Raw genomic sequence first — 15,986 nt, forward strand, 5'->3', positions numbered from 1 at the left:
AAACTTGTGTCTTTAACGGGTTGAATTGAACCAAGTTCAATTCACCCCATTTGGAGACTCGCCCCAGAGAGCTCTCCACTTCAGACACAAGTTTTGATCGTCTCCCTTGCACCACGCTCCGAGAGAGACTCTGATGGCCGATATATCGCGTATCCCCCATGCTGTCATCCGCATAGCAATGCATGCCATCAATAGACAACATGTCATTGATATACAGCATGAAAAGTGTGGGGGAGAGCACCGAACCTTGTGGAACGCCAGTGTTAATAGTCATGGTATCAGAGCAGTCACCGTCTACAACGACCGTAATGTTCCGCCCATCCAAAAAGCTAGCGATCCACTTGCAGAGACCCTCGGGGATTCCGTAAGATGGTAGCTTCGACAGAAGTGCTTCATGCCAGACCCTGTCGAAGGCCTTCGCGATATCAAGGCTCACAGCAAGAGCCTCGCCCTTGCTCTCCAAGGCTTCAGCTCACCTGTGAGTAAGGTATACAAGAAGATCGCCGATCGCCAGCTGAGCGACCGTGACGGAAACCGTACTGTCAGTGGCATAAGCGCAAACCGCGCGATGCCAAAAAAAAAAAAAAAAACTGACATAAACTCACAAACGATAAAAAATAAACATCAAGAAAAAAACTAACAGTTAATTTTATACAGTTTTATGTAACAATATAAAAAGATATATATAAAATGCACAGTGACCATGAAGAAAATTACAAATTTGCTGCATGCACGTTTTTCGCTAAGAGTCACCCTGGTGAAACTTGTGGAAGTAATGGACTGCCCCTTACTCCCAGTTCTATAACAATCTTAGGACGTGCACAAAGACTGCTGTCCATAGAACACCCAAATTTGTGCACTTACTTGGACATTATACGTGGAAAACATGGTAAAGTTGTAGTCAGTCAAATAAAATCTAATTTAAATCTTAAACTACAAGAAATAGAAAAATTACCTGAACACATTTTGAGGAATAATATTAACAAATTGCATTTTTTATTTTTTCATATTTTTGTGCCAGATTTTGAAGATTAAAATAAGAATTTCATGAAGAACTCACACTTACTACTTTTAGTGTGGTTTACTTACTGGCCTTTGTAGAATAAAAATAATGAAACTACTACTGTTGCACACATTAGCATATATTTTTTACTGGAGGTAGGACCTCATGTGAGTCCGCACGGGTAGGTACCACCACCCTACCTATTTCTGCCGTGAAGCAGTAATGTGTTTTGTTTTGAAGGGTGGGGCAGCTGTTTTAACTATATTGAGTGAGACCTTAGGACTCATATCTCAAGGTGGGTGGCAGCATTTATGTTGTAGATATCTATGGGCTCCGGTAACCACTTAACACCAGGCTGTCTGTGAGCTCGTCCACCCATATATGCAATAAATAAATAAAAAATGATAAAGTATATTGTAAATCCACATGGATACATACCATATCTATATCTGTTTTGAAGCAATCCTGCCTTGTAGTTTGAAGGCTGGAACAGCCTTAAAATTGTGATGACTGCTGTGGAAACTACTTAACACCAGATGAGAGGTGACCTCCTTAACCAGTATACAAAAAGAAAAGAGTGAAAATAAAGGCATTTGAATAACTTTTCCTATTAAAGAGTATTAGTGCTTATTGCAGCACTTTTCAGGTTCTTCAACCAGTATATCAAATAGGTTTGTTTGTTGTTCTGAGAGAAATTTTCTGTACCTATTGCCAGGAATTATAAGTAATTAAATAAAACACTAATAGAAACAGTTTTTCAAAATATGAAACAAATTTCTTTTTACAGAGAGAATAATAGTTGTGGCTGAAGTCATAGGAAAGTCATTAGCTGATCTCAAAAAAAAGTTATCCACAGAGGAAATAATAAATGTAGCCAGACAGGTTGCCAACGGGCTCCAATATTTGCATGCAAATAATATTACCCACAGAACACTTTCTGATGACAATATTTTGATAGATTTGAATGGAAAAGTAAAACTATTCAATTATGGTATATTTTACATGACATATGGAGGTAGTGAAGTTGCATTTCCACTTGGGTAAGTAAAAATTAGAAGACAACCCTGTAAATAATATCCAAAATCAAATTGGAATTATCTTGAATGAATCTAGCATAAAATATGGTTTATTAGCATTAAATTCAGCACTTGTTGGTCATTTCCATAATTATCTTAATTTGATTAATGTTAAGATAAAGCTGTTTAGTTTTATCCTATCTAGGGTACATAGCTGGCAATCTACTTCTGTAGATGGCAAACATCCCATCTGTATTATGTGGCTATTGGAATCCATAGGTGTTCAAATTCCATAAACACTATGAATACTACCATTTACCTAAAACAAAAACTTACAACTGGTTCAGAACAGAAATAGTTAAAGTGTGTACTAATAGTACTTGACCTAGTTAATAAATACAATAATTTTATTAAGTTTAATGACATGAATTAAACTTCATAAAGGTTTGATTTTTTTCTTTTCTAGTCAACCAAGATACCTAAGTCCAGAAACAATATTGAACAGTGGTGGTCCTACAGCAGACATTTGGACATTTGGTGTCATTTTGTTAGAGTTGTGTATCGGAAAGCTTTGGGCTAAATTAAAACCAGGTCCAATATTGAGAAGAATACTTGGCTTGGTGCATGTTAATGACCCTGCTAAAAGAATTGCAAGAGAGCATAACAGCATTGAGGAATATGAAGTAAGTATATTCATAAGTTTATCATGGGTAGACAAGTTGGTTTGTCATCTGATGAAGTAACTATATCTTTTACGCAAACAAGGTGTAATAAAACCAGCAAAAATAGATACACAAACAAACTACAAACCTAAATTATACCAAAAATAAATTTTACTTACATAAACATATATAAATTCTGGTAATGTTGTTCGCATTTCATTAATTCACTATATACCTCATACAAAGGTATTATGAGAAATAAATATATATGAAACAATAACAAAAAATAGACTCCATGGTATAATCATTATAGTATTGCTACCAAACATGAGACATACAAAATAACATTAACAGTAATACAACAGGTTAATGGGAGGTAAGTAGAAGTGGTATTTTAATGTCTTCATAAGCAGACAAGCAAAAGACTTGCCTGGCGGAAAGTGATTATGATCTATCATAAAATTTAATTTCAGCAATTACCTAAATACCTTCAGACCTTAATAGAAAAATGCCTCCAAATTTGCCCTAGTAAAAGAGCGACAATCACCGAAATACTCCAGGACTTGTCTAATGTTGATACCAAGGAAATGTGTGCTGTGAAACCGCCGCGAGGATTGATGGGCTGTAAATTACAGTATCTCTATCATTGGTGGCAACTGGCCGGTGGTGATATACAAGTTGAGTTGAAGAGAAATGGTTTGATCAAAAACAGTCCACCCATACTGTCTATACCTGTGTAAGAATTTAATGTTTTATTTAAATATTTTGGCTTCATAGCATAAACGGATAGAATGGTGAAAACAGTCCCTGTCAGGTTGTTATGATGCCCTACAATCAGCATTCAAGATAGAAATTTGAGAAGATGCAAAGATACTTATCACAAATCTCAGAGTCAATGTAATAATATATGACTACTATTTATTGTACTATCTATAAGATATTGCACATCTCTAAAGTGTGTCCATATTCATAGTTTCTAATCACAAAAAACCGAATATCATATTTGAATAAAAATTTTTATTGAAGAACTGATCATTGGGCTGTGGCATCAGCGTCAATCACGCATCACTTAAAAATGAGTGTACATGATATTGATTTTAGCGCTATCCTCCTCGACGGTTGTACTATAGGCGGCAAAACTGGAGTCCTATACGATCGCCGCATCGCGAAATACAGCATTGAGCTACTGCAGTCCAGACTCAGTCATGTATCAGGCCACGACTACTATCCGCTCATGCACGAAGGGAAGAAACAAAACGACGCCGTCACGTTGCCGAAAACAATACGAGAGAGGGATACGGAATACCAATTCTATAGATTGCTCTGGTTCCAGAGATTGTTGCATGTAAGTTGGATGTAATGAGCACAGTTTTACTGGAGGTAGGACCTCATGTGAGTCCGCACGGGTAGGTACCACCAACCCTATTTCTCCCGTGAAGCAGCAATGCGTTTCGGTTTGAAGGGTGGGGCAGCTGTTGTAACTATACTGAGACCTTAGAACTCATGTCTCAAGGTGAGTGGCGGCATTTACTTTGTAGATGTCTATGGGCTCCAGTAACCACTTAACACCAGGTGCGCTGTGAGCTCGTCCACCCATCTAAGCAATAAAAATAAAAAGCGTAGCTTATGTACCTAATCTATTTCACTAAAAACAATATAAAAAAAGGTAAATTGGTCTATGGAAAAGTGTCCGTCAAAAAGCGTGACGCAGATTTGCAAATGGTGTAATTTTAAAAATAGAACGAAATTTGTTAGATTTTTTTAAAATTCTGCACACTTACTTCACTTTGTTTACATACATACATATCATACTAATTGATACGCTTGTGGTATTTTGGTGGGATTTAGAGTTGTAATTTGGTGGTCACAGCTGTATACTTTCAACTTGTACACCTCATAATATGACAGTTCTCCTTCCCTCTACTCTTCATAGTTAGATGTCATGTTCTATTTTCTCTAAAAAAACAAGGTAATCTGTGGTAAAGGGTGTTCTCTTAATCAAAAATTATTTTTTTAAATTAATAGCCACATTATGTCGTGTCTGAAAGCACCTTCGAAATCATCAATATATATTCATTTTAGACGCAATATCTATTTAGACGATTTATTATAACAAAAACATAATTCTAGGGCTATCCATATACAGCTCCATATATACGAGCAGAAGCAGAAATCGATATCCCACCGTTAGTACGCGGCGATGTGTGGGCAGCCCTACTGGGCGTTGTCGGAGATATAGAAGAACAGTACGAGAGGATTGATAAAGAGACACCCACGCCTACCGACAGACAGGTGAGTTTCCAATTTGTACCTTATTACACTTAATAGGTGATGGTTGCTGGGAAAATCAACGAACGAAAACTAAGAGGGCGCAGTCCAATAAGATGGTCGGACCAAATCACCTCAACACCAAGCTGCTAGATGCTCACTATGATACTAAGGACAGACATAGATTGAGGAGCATCATCAGGGAAAAATTACGGCTTTCAAAAGTGAGGAACATTGCGAGAGCACACTTAAGGCATATTATCAGAAATTAATTGTACGAATTGTCATTTTTAGGGAAACAATCATACGGCAACATTTAAATTTGTATAACTACTCGCTATAGGCTTGTACGTTTTGCTTATTTCGGGCGTGAAGCAGTCATCTTTTGAGAAATTAAAAAAGAAATTGTATTTATTTTTTATACTGCAAACCCATAAGCAAAATGCACTTCCGGCTTACCAATTCTTCAGGATCTTGTCATTTGTACGTTCTCATCGTGTCCGTTGAAAATATCTTAAGCTCATGGGACCTATAAATGTAGAATAAAAATTGAAAAAAAAATTTTTTTTTAGTATAGGTTCACGTAGAAAAGCATAGTATTATTTTTGCATGTTTTTTTCGTGTTTGTTACACAAAGGTTTTTGTTTTGCGTTTTACCTCACCTGTGTGATAATTCAAAGTCTACAAAGTATTATTTTTGCATGTTTTATTTCTTGTTTGTTACACAACGGTTTTTGTTTTGCGTTTTACCTCACCTATGTGACAATTCAAAGGATGAGGTTCTCAATAGGAACTCCTTCTTTTTTGGAGTCTGTTTAAAAATATCAAAACTCATTTTCAATGTGTCACCCGCATTTTTAATTAGAACATTCACGACAGATAGATGTGGACATACCGCGTTGTCATCAGTACTGTTGGTTGCTATGCGGCTCAGCTGGCCACAGAACGCTCAAGAGGCTCCTCAAGGCGTGGCTACTGACCAACCCTCAATACGTGTATTGGCAAGGACTCGATTCTCTGACGGCACCATTCATGTACCTTAACTTCTGTAATGAAGGTAATGTGCCTTAAAATTTTCTTTTTTTGTATCGCATAGGTGGCTGGACGATCTCACGGCCCACCTGGTGTTAAGTCGTTACCGGAGCCCTCAGATATCTACAACGTAAATACTACATACGAATGCACCTGACGTCTAATGCATCGTCTGTAGCGATGCACCGGTGTTCGAATCCCGATAGCAAGTACCAATTTTTCTAACGAAATACGTACTTTAATAATAAGCTAGCCTTTCCCAAAGTGGGCGATAACGCCACCTTGTGGGCGCTGCAGGCTTAAAGGGGGGCGGTAAGAGACCCAGAGAAAAATGAGGGCGTTGTGTAGAGGCTTGGGAGGCGATTTGTAATTTCATCATGGAGGACTCTTAGGCACCTACTGAGCTCTCGCTATAGTGGTTTTTAAGTAGATGGAAAAATGGGGGCGCTAACAAATAATTTATTCTCAAAGTAGGCACTAGACAAAATAAGTTTGGGAACCCCTGATCTAAGCAATACAAAATAAAATAAAATGAAAACACGTGATTTATTCACAGCTCGGGCATTCGCGTGCCTCAGTGCGTTCGTGCCGAAGTTCTTGCACAAGTTCTTTTTGAAGGACAATAGTGCCGTCATAAAGGAGTACCTTGCGAAGTTCTGGCAGATGGCGGCCTTCCACGAGCCCCGACTCGCGACCCACCTCCACGACATCAACTTCGTGCCGGAACTCTTCGCCATACCTTGGTTCCTCACTATGTTCTCGCGTGAGTCTCTCAGGTTCATTCATAGATGCCTATCATATTATCTTCAGATGAAACCGGGTACTTTGTTTTCCTACGTAAGCCGATGGTCTTGAGAGACCATTTCAACGTAATCTTAACAAGTGGGTGAGCTCACGAGGCTCAAACCTGACAATGTTGCTAACAATAACCCTAGCAAGAGCAGTGCTTCGCAGAATCTACCACCGGATTGGAAACGCGACCCACTGAGAAGATCCAGCGAGAAAATCAGTGGGCTGTGTCTGTGGGTTAATTTACTCGCCGAGCCCTTCGTCGCAAGCGACGGGTTCGACGAGGACGGTGACCGGTGCTTGAGGTACCTAAAAGCACCGTTCGTAACCGGGTACTTACGGTCTGATTGTTGGTGCACACGTTGGGCAAACCTATATATATCCAATCGGGGGAAGGATGAAGAATTCGCCCCGCAAGGTATCCTAGGTCCCCGATGTAAATGCAGATACGCACCGGGGAGAGTTACATGGAGTTCCTGGACGCTCCTATTTCCTATATTCTACTAATATTATAAACGCGAAAGTTTGTAAGAATGTATGGATGTTTGTTTGTTACTCTTTCACGCAAAAACTACTCAATGGATTTTGATGAAACTTTACAATAATATAGCTGACACATCAGAATAACATATATACTATAATTTATAAAGATATAGCATGAATTACCCAAAATGTAACGATAAGTGTCAAGGAAGTAAGAAAAAAATCTGCCGTCTCATTTTCATGATCAATAATAAATTACAGTTCCCGAAACGAAGCTAGGGCGGGTCACTAGATATACAAATATACTATCCGTATTCGCCCGCTTCGCTGGACATTTAAAATTAACATTATTATTTATTGTCATTATTATTAGGGAGACCAACACTCATATAAATATTAGCCTATCCATTAAGTACGTGTATTTTCTACATGGATACCAAGTTTCAAGTCAATCGGATGCATGGTTCAGTAGTAATAAATGAACATTCGTAAAAACCACTGTAGATTTATATATTAGTATAGATATACCACGCTTTTTATTTGGTGTAGGATTTTTTTTATCAACCGTAGTGGTTTAAACGTTCTCAGAATCTTTCAGTTAGATAGTAACCGACACACAGTTCCAATTTGTATGATGACTTATTGAATTGCAAAATCTCAATTAAATCCTACCGCCACCAAGACGGTGTAATACTTATTATATAACTGTGTGACACGTACAATTAATGGTACGTCATGAATTCAATTTGTCAATCTATAAGTTCTGTTACCGATATACTAGACAACAGTAATAATAATTCTTCTTCTTCTTCTTTGTCGTTTCCTCATTACTGAGGGTCGTGACCACCTTGGTCCAGTTTTTGCACCAGCTTCCTCCAATGTTGCCTGCATTCGGCCTGCTTAATGTCGCCCGGGACGCTGGTGTTTGTGGCCTCCTTGATAATGTCCGTCCACCGGGTTGGCAATCTTCCTCGACTTCTCTTTCCTTCCACTTTAGTAATAATAATTAGCTCGTTTTTTTTATATTACGTCTGTAACGTTTATTTTTACACACGTGCCTCTCCGCGCCCCGTGAACATCATAGCTATTCAATTGTTATACAGGCTGCGTATTGGTTATTAATTTGAAATTAATTAATTATCTTATAATATAGGGACGCGCTATTTTTAACAATGACGTCATTATTCATAAATGACATTTTATACAATACTAGCTGACCCAAACTTCGTAGTGCCTCAATCGATAAATAAAAGACCTAAACTTTTGTATAAAATAAACTTAAAACAAACAAAAGGAATCCGTCCGACGGGGACACATCAAAGGAAAAACAAAATTATTATTTTTAATTCCGAGCATTTTTATATTTATTTACCTTCTTTGGACTTCCACGAATAATTCAAGACCAAAATTAGCCAAATCGGTCCAGCCGTTCTCGAGTTTTAGCGAGACTAACGAACAGCAAATCATTTTTATATATATAGATAGATTACCACTCGTTTTGTGAGAAATCGACATGCTATATACACCTTTCAGATCCTCAGAAGAATGTTAATTCTCAGAACATTATATATTTAAAATATTTATTTAAGACACGTTTTAAATTTAATTTGATTACCTAATTAATTTTTATCTCTTTCAGATGTTTTTCCGCTACACAAAATAGTTCATCTATGGGACGCCTTTCTGGTCGAAGGTCCCTCGTTGCCTTTATTTATGGGTGTGGGAATATTGAGGCAATTGCGTGACACTTTACTAGAATCCGGATTCAACGAATGTATATTGTTGTTCTCCGATTTACCCGAAATCGACATAGGAGAATGTGTCAAGGTGAGACTAACGAACGGCATGGAGAAGTTGTTCATGCTCAAAAAATCGATAATAATATTTATCTATAAATAATGTTTTAGGAAGCTATAGATATGTGTCGTAGCTCGCCAAGAAGCATCAGTTACAGAAGATTCACGAATGACGCTGTTAAAAAAGACGCTATGGTAAGATTTTTGTTTTAACAACTTTTTTTTTCCTGCCTATACTAGTAACCTCGAGGGGTTATTCTAGATTCACCGAGCTAGTAGGTGTGAGCTCACGGGGCTCAAACCTAACGTTGCTGATAACACAAATCCTAGCAAGAGAAGTGCTTCACAGAATCTACTACCAGATCGGAAACGCGACCCACTGCGAGGATCCGGCGAGAAACTCAGTGGGCTTTTAAAACTACTAATCTAAAGAAACTAGGGACGCTATAAATTTGACATACGTCTCAAATGACTGAAGAAAGTAATGTTTACAAACAGAATGTTCTATTGTTTTTTTAGGATCAAGTAGAAATTCCAATGGAAGTACTGTTCGTCGAGATCTGTCCCAGGATAAGTCTGTCAGATTTTTTCTCGTTGATCTGCGAAGACAAATGCTGCGTCGTCGATATAAGGTCCAATCTCCTGTGAGTATTTTTTTTCGAAATAGTTTTACGAGAAACACAATTAAAAATAAAGACATGACTCGAGTATCGATTTTGTTAACAATATAATGTGAATCGATAGAACGAAACAGTTTAAATAACTTCACTGGTCATTCATTCACTTTAGATGTATATTGATGGAATGTTGACGGGATTTTTAAATATTAAGTAGATTTTATTTATTTATTTTATATTGCTTAGATGGGTGGACGAGCTCACGGCCTACCTGGTGTGCCCATAGACATCTACAACGTAAATGACGTCACCCACCTTGAGAGTTCTAAGGTCTCAGTACAACGGCTGCTCCACCCTTCAAACCGAAACGCATTACTGCTTCATGGTAAAACTAGGCAGGGTGGTGGTACCAACCCGTGCGGACTGACAAGACGTCCTACCACCAGTATTTACGCAAATTATAATCTTGCCGGTTTGATTTTTATTACACGATGTCATTCCTTCACCGTGGAAGTCAATCGTGAAGATTTGTTAATTACGTATTTCATTAGAAAAAAATGTACCCGTGTTCGAGATTCGAAAACCGCTGCAACGCTACATACGAATGCAGCGGACGTCTTATCCTTTAGGCCACGACGACTTTTCATTCGGGAATGGGAGAAATCAAATCAACGGGCGTACAGATGAGTTGCAAAGGAAACAACCGGTTTAAGATATTTGACGCTTTATTAGCTCAAGGGTGACAATAAAATCGACAATGTCATTGGAAAAAATAATAAAAAAACAAACGATTAACAAATCATGACTCAAGGTAACAGAGTATAGTTTTAACAAACGTAAAATAATAAATGAACACTATTGTAGTTACGAGAAGAGCTGCATAGACGGCAGTGTAAACGTGCCGTACAGTGGCGTCCATCTCGGTCGGCACGAGCTCCGCGCTCTCGGTCCGCAGCCCGAGCGCGCCTTGCAGCAAGCCATCAAGATGAAGAGGAACGTCGTTATTGCCTCGGCTGAAGACGAGACCGCGCAATTGGTAATTAGAAATTTGAGTTTTTTTTTTTTAAACCTATTATTACGTAAGAAAACTTTTAAGAACTATTTTGGATAATCTGTTTACATATCGCACTTTTCGCATTAAAAGTGCACAATTTCCAAAAATATTCGAAATTGAGTTAATATTCGGAATCATTTGGTATCACCAGTATTTTTCTCGTAAATATTGTCAAAAGAGCGTAGCTTAGTTTTTTTTTAGTTTACCTATGTTTTCACGACTATTAACGACGAAATAAATACGTAATTTAATCTTACTTTTGAAGACAGATAATGTAACTGGTAAAAAATAAAAAATTAATGTTGCAAAGATGATTAATATTAAAAATACCACATGTTAAACCTTTAAAACACTCTGATGTAAAATTAGTAAGTTTTGAGATTATATAGTTTTAATGCGAGAAGACGATATGTGACAGTAAAGTCTGGAATCGTCCCTTCCCGAAATAGGGGGTATAATAAAAAATAAAATGTACGCACGTACGCACACACATACATTTATTTGTTTCAAATAATCGTAATGTATAGGGATTTCCCCCTAAATTTAACGTAAGTATCTAAATTTCATTGTAACATAATTCATGAATGTAAAAAATATATTTCATTTACTTAGTTAATGTATTTTATACAAATTGTCATTATAAAAAAAAATACATATAAAGACTAATATTATATTCATACCATTTTTGTACTAATAGAACTGAGACATCAAATTCATGTCTTATAGTGTGTCATAGGATGTCTATGGACTCTAGTAAGCACTTGGTAAACAGTAAACACGCACTAACATCAGGTGGGTCGTGAGCTCGTTCGCCAATCTAAGAAATAAAAAAAGTTATTTCAGCCCTTTGCAAACAAATATTAAGACCCATTTCTAAGAATCTGCATAGGTACCCAAATTTGAACACTATTTAATTAGGGAATTTCTAATGCTATATCGATCCCAAGACTGAATACCCTTTGCCATCGTTAAGCTCACGAATATAAAGATGAAAGACAATAAATATCTATGGCCTAATGCGTAATAAGCCCGATGTACTCATATCATAAAAAATTTAATAAAATCATGTAATAAAAATTATCTAACTTGTATCGCCCGATCACTGTTATAACATACCCGATCCTGTAGACCGAATGGTAAACAGTCGACGTCGCCAAAACGCGTCATTACGGATCCTCCCGATCCATTAACGGTGCTTTTAGGTACCACAAGCACCGGTCACCGTCCTCGTCGAACCCGTCGCTTGCGACGAAGGGCCCGACGAGCGAATTAACCCACAGACACAGCCCACTGAGTTTCTCGTCGGATCTTCTCAGTGGGTCGCGTTTCCCATCGGGTGATAGATTCCGCGAAGCACTGCTCTTGCTAGGGCCAGTGTTAGCAACACTCCGGTTTGGGCCCCGTGAACTCACCTACACGTTAGGGCGAAACTGAAATAGCCCTCTCAAGGCTATCAGCATAGGTAGGAAAAAAAATCGTAGCATCACCATCCGCCTAATTTCTGTAAGACCTGTATATGATGTTACAGTAAGTTGGTACCATGTAGACCACATTATCTCCTGACTCAGTAGTGTAGAAGTTAGCGCCTCTGTTGCGTCAAGGGTCGTCAAAGGGTTCGATTCCCACATTGGGCAAACATTCTTGTGATGAACAGGTTTGTTTGCTCTTTGGCTGGGTGTTTTTATATTATATATATTTAAACATATACAAGTATGTTTATGAGTCTCTGGTACCCATAGCTCAAAGAATCTTAAATTTGAGATTTTTGTTTTTTTTATTGCTTAGATGGGTGGACGAACTCACAGCCCACCTGGTGTTAAGTGGTTACTGGAGCCCATAGACATCCAAAACGTAAATGCGCCACCCACCTTGAGATATAAGTTCTAAGGTCTCGAGTATAGTTACAACGGCTGCCCCACCCTTCAAACCGAAACGCATTACTGCTTCACGGCAGAAATAGGCAGAGCGGTGGTACCCACCCGCGCGGACTCACAAGAGGTCCTACCACCAGTAAAGTGGGAGTCCAATGAATATGCGTGATTTTCAGTTATTATTATTATGTCCAATTAATATTAATTTAGCCGAACATAACAAAACTTTGTTAACCGATTCGTCACCACTACACGTACACCGATAAAATGAAATTACATAATTCAATAATATAAAACAATAAATTCTTATAGAATTCCTCAATTATTATCAAAGTTGCTTAATTATGTACATTACAATTGGATTGTAGGTAATGAGTGACGAAAGTAAATGATAAATAAGCCAGTTTGGAATCGTATAGCAACTCGCTTACTGAATGTCATAATTATATAGATTATTACTACATTGTAATTTTCTATTATAACAATGTATAACTTTAAATAAAAATACGCGCGGAATGAACAAGAAAATAATATAAATTGCTGGTCACACTTTTTGAGGTAGACTGACCTGCCTACTTTACTACTTACTAAAGAAATTGAAGAGGGTAGTGTGTTATAAAGTTAGGGAGGAAACGCTCGACTTTTTGCCGGGAACGCGAGGAGTGAAGTTGTGTGATTTGTTTTATTTTATCTATTTAGTGTTTCTTCAAGTTTAAATGTGTAATAACGGTGGTTTTCTAACTGTTTAATATCTGTGAAAGTGCACAAATTTGGGAAAATAAAACAAAGCCGCTGGACGTAACTTCTCGGGATCCTCCAAAAAGTCCACTGAAAAAATCTCAGTAAATGACCACCATTTTACTGAGATTATATTTTATCTTATTTCATTTAATTTCATCCCAGTTGATTAATGTCTCAAATTAATCATCTTCATTTCATTTCACTTCATATTATCATTTTTCATAAAAATAAGAATATAAACTAAAATAAGACATGACCTAAAGGTCTTAGTTACCAGGTCACATAAAATCACTTAAAAAAAAGAGGCAACGCTCCGATCTAATGCAGATGTTGGCTGTTTTTTTCCCTACCTTTTTGAAAGATTACTGGTGGCCCGAAGGCCTTTCCAGTTTCACCAGGACAGGTGGGCGAGTAAAGGTTCAGCTAGGATGGGATTTGTTAACAGCTGCCCGAGCGCCTCCGAAGGAGACCTAACAACTCAAGAGCAATTGCTTCGCGAATGAATCTACTATCGGATCGGAATCGCGACCCGCTGAGAAGATCCGGCGAGAAACTTAGCGGGCTGATGCATGGGCTAGGTTGCACGTCGACCTCTTTGTCGAGTTCGACGAGTACGGTTACCGGGGTCCCTAAGCGTGCTCCTAGTATTAAAGATGAAGGCGTCTAAAGCAAAGGTTATTGGATCTGATGGATCCGTAAGGACGTGTAATTTCCCCTACCTATTCGCTGGTAGCCAGCCATTGCAGCTACGCGCGGACGGTTAGATGAGCTCGCGGGCTCAACCTGAGAGAATTTGCTAACATTAGCCCTAGCCAAAGCGGTGCTTCGCAGAATCTACCACCGGATCGGAATCGCGACCCACTGAGAAGATTCTGCGAGAAACTCAGTGGGCTAGGTAGTTCCGCGCGTAGTTCGAAGCTATCAGTGATTAGGTAAGGAAAAAATAAATAATAATTTGAAAAAACTCACAAAACACGTTTTTATAGAAAATCCAAGTAAAAAATAGAATTATTTTTTTAATAAATTTGAATTAAAAATAGTGTAAGAAAAAATGTAAATACTGATGTACGCGCGTAAGAAGTTATACTTTATTTTTATTAAATTTATTTCTTTTTTCTTATTTAAATTTTAATCAATTTGAAAAAAAATCGATTAAACAACATCCTCAAACACGCATCGCAATGGACATCCCTTTTCTTGACATCGTATAAATTCGGTAATTCTCGGTACGGTTCGGAAAGTTCACCTGCGGCTATATTCAGACTTGCCAAGTTACGTCGGTCGTATTGTAATGAGCGATTTAGTGGGCAACTTCATTCTGTTAATTTTGTGTCACGGTGCCCGCGCATCGTAAAATTGCACTCTCATAAATTTTTTATAACGCGCCTAAAGAAGTATAACTTGAAAAAGCGAATTGTCTTCGGTCCTTAATAAATATACCAAATTTCGAGCTAATCCGACGTTTTGAAGGGGGTCAAAATCATGTTCAAAGATTCCGTTACAAACATACCTACGTGTCTGAAGCTAATAAAAGCGTATTAAAAAGCGCTTAGCGATAGCTTAGGCGACTGCGTTCCTGACGTTAGCAATGTCGAAGAGACATTTATTAATACAAAGTGAGAGGTAGATGTAAATTACAAAGTGCTTAACGTTTGTTTCAGTTCAGTGATTATTTAGTGAAATGCGGCGTACCTAGGGTCTGCATTCTGCACGGAGGCATCGCCGCTCTGCAAACTCATATACCTTCGCTCTTCATAACACCACCTACCGGGAACACAGGAAAATGAATTGAATCAACACGAAATTCAAACAGCCAGCTCTCCTGAACAAGGCAAGCCACGGGTAGGTACCACCGCCCTGCCTATATCTGCCGTGAAGCAGTAATGCGTTTCGGTTTGATGGGCGGGGCAGCCGTTGTAATTATACTGAGACCTTAGAACTTATATCTCAAGGTGGGTGGCGCATTTACGTTGTAGATGTCTATGGGCTCCAGAAACCACTTAATACCAGGTGGGTTGTGAGCTCGTCCACCGATCTAAGCAATAAAAAAATTGTAGGCCTGTTTGTCACCGAAACGTAAAAGATTTGATTCGAATAATATTGTTTTATTACGTATATAGTATGTATGTACATATATGATGCATTCCTCTTTGTTACAAAAAACAATAAAATTTATTTATCGCATAACACGCAATGTAATACAATTAAAATTAACCACTAGACATGAACCTACTAAACATTAAATATTATGTTGTTTTTTTTTTGTAAGAGAAAAGTATCTTTTTCGAAAAATCATTATATACAGGATGTATTTTATCTGGACGGTTATCATATTGTGTTTTTAATTCGGAATAGTGTAAGCAATATTATAAATCAAAGAAAACGATTTTTTGTTATCTTCATTATCGGTTATAGGTAAATTGTATATTAATAACAACGAGGTGTTTTTTTTACACCTGCATGCTTATAATGTGATATTAATCTTATTAATTTGAATTAGTTTAATTTTTGTAAATAATTTTACTAGATATTCATTAAGTATTCAAAGATCTTTTATAATACAAATTGATATTCAAATGTTTTACTGTCTGTAATTTAATATGAATAAAGATTATCTGTGCTAATGTGTAGTAAAATTTATTTACAGACCTTTT

The 15,986-nt window shown here is 37.6% G+C and overlaps 1 protein-coding gene across 1 annotated transcript; it reads left to right on the plus strand.

Moving 5' to 3' along the window:
• Positions 1-581: 581 nt before the first annotated feature.
• On the plus strand, positions 582-15,956 carry LOC114241810 (TBC domain-containing protein kinase-like protein). The gene is made up of 13 exons (XM_028172787.2): positions 582-889; positions 1,791-2,043; positions 2,486-2,702; positions 3,155-3,417; positions 3,783-4,026; positions 4,812-4,973; positions 5,829-6,006; positions 6,538-6,744; positions 8,893-9,080; positions 9,161-9,244; positions 9,569-9,693; positions 10,531-10,702; positions 14,994-15,956. The coding sequence occupies exons 1-13, from the start codon at positions 691-693 to the stop codon at positions 15,117-15,119; spliced, it is 2,418 nt and encodes an 805-aa protein (XP_028028588.2). The 5' UTR covers positions 582-690; the 3' UTR covers positions 15,120-15,956.
• Positions 15,957-15,986: the final 30 nt, after the last annotated feature.

The sequence above is a fragment of the Bombyx mandarina genome, chromosome 13, assembly GCF_030267445.1.
Source record: "Bombyx mandarina strain Sakado chromosome 13, ASM3026744v2".
Classification (NCBI taxonomy): Eukaryota; Metazoa; Arthropoda; class Insecta; order Lepidoptera; family Bombycidae; genus Bombyx; species Bombyx mandarina.

Excerpts from the sequence above, each read along its gene's own strand:
- LOC114241810 (XM_028172787.2), top strand. The coding sequence starts at position 691 with ATGCACAGTGACCATGAAGAAAATTACAAATTTGCTGCATGCACGTTT. Across the intron at positions 4,027-4,811 it reads GGTTCCAGAGATTGTTGCAT|GGCTATCCATATACAGCTCC; the intron begins GTAAGTTGGATG and ends ACATAATTCTAG. Across the intron at positions 9,081-9,160 it reads ACATAGGAGAATGTGTCAAG|GAAGCTATAGATATGTGTCG; the intron begins GTGAGACTAACG and ends ATAATGTTTTAG.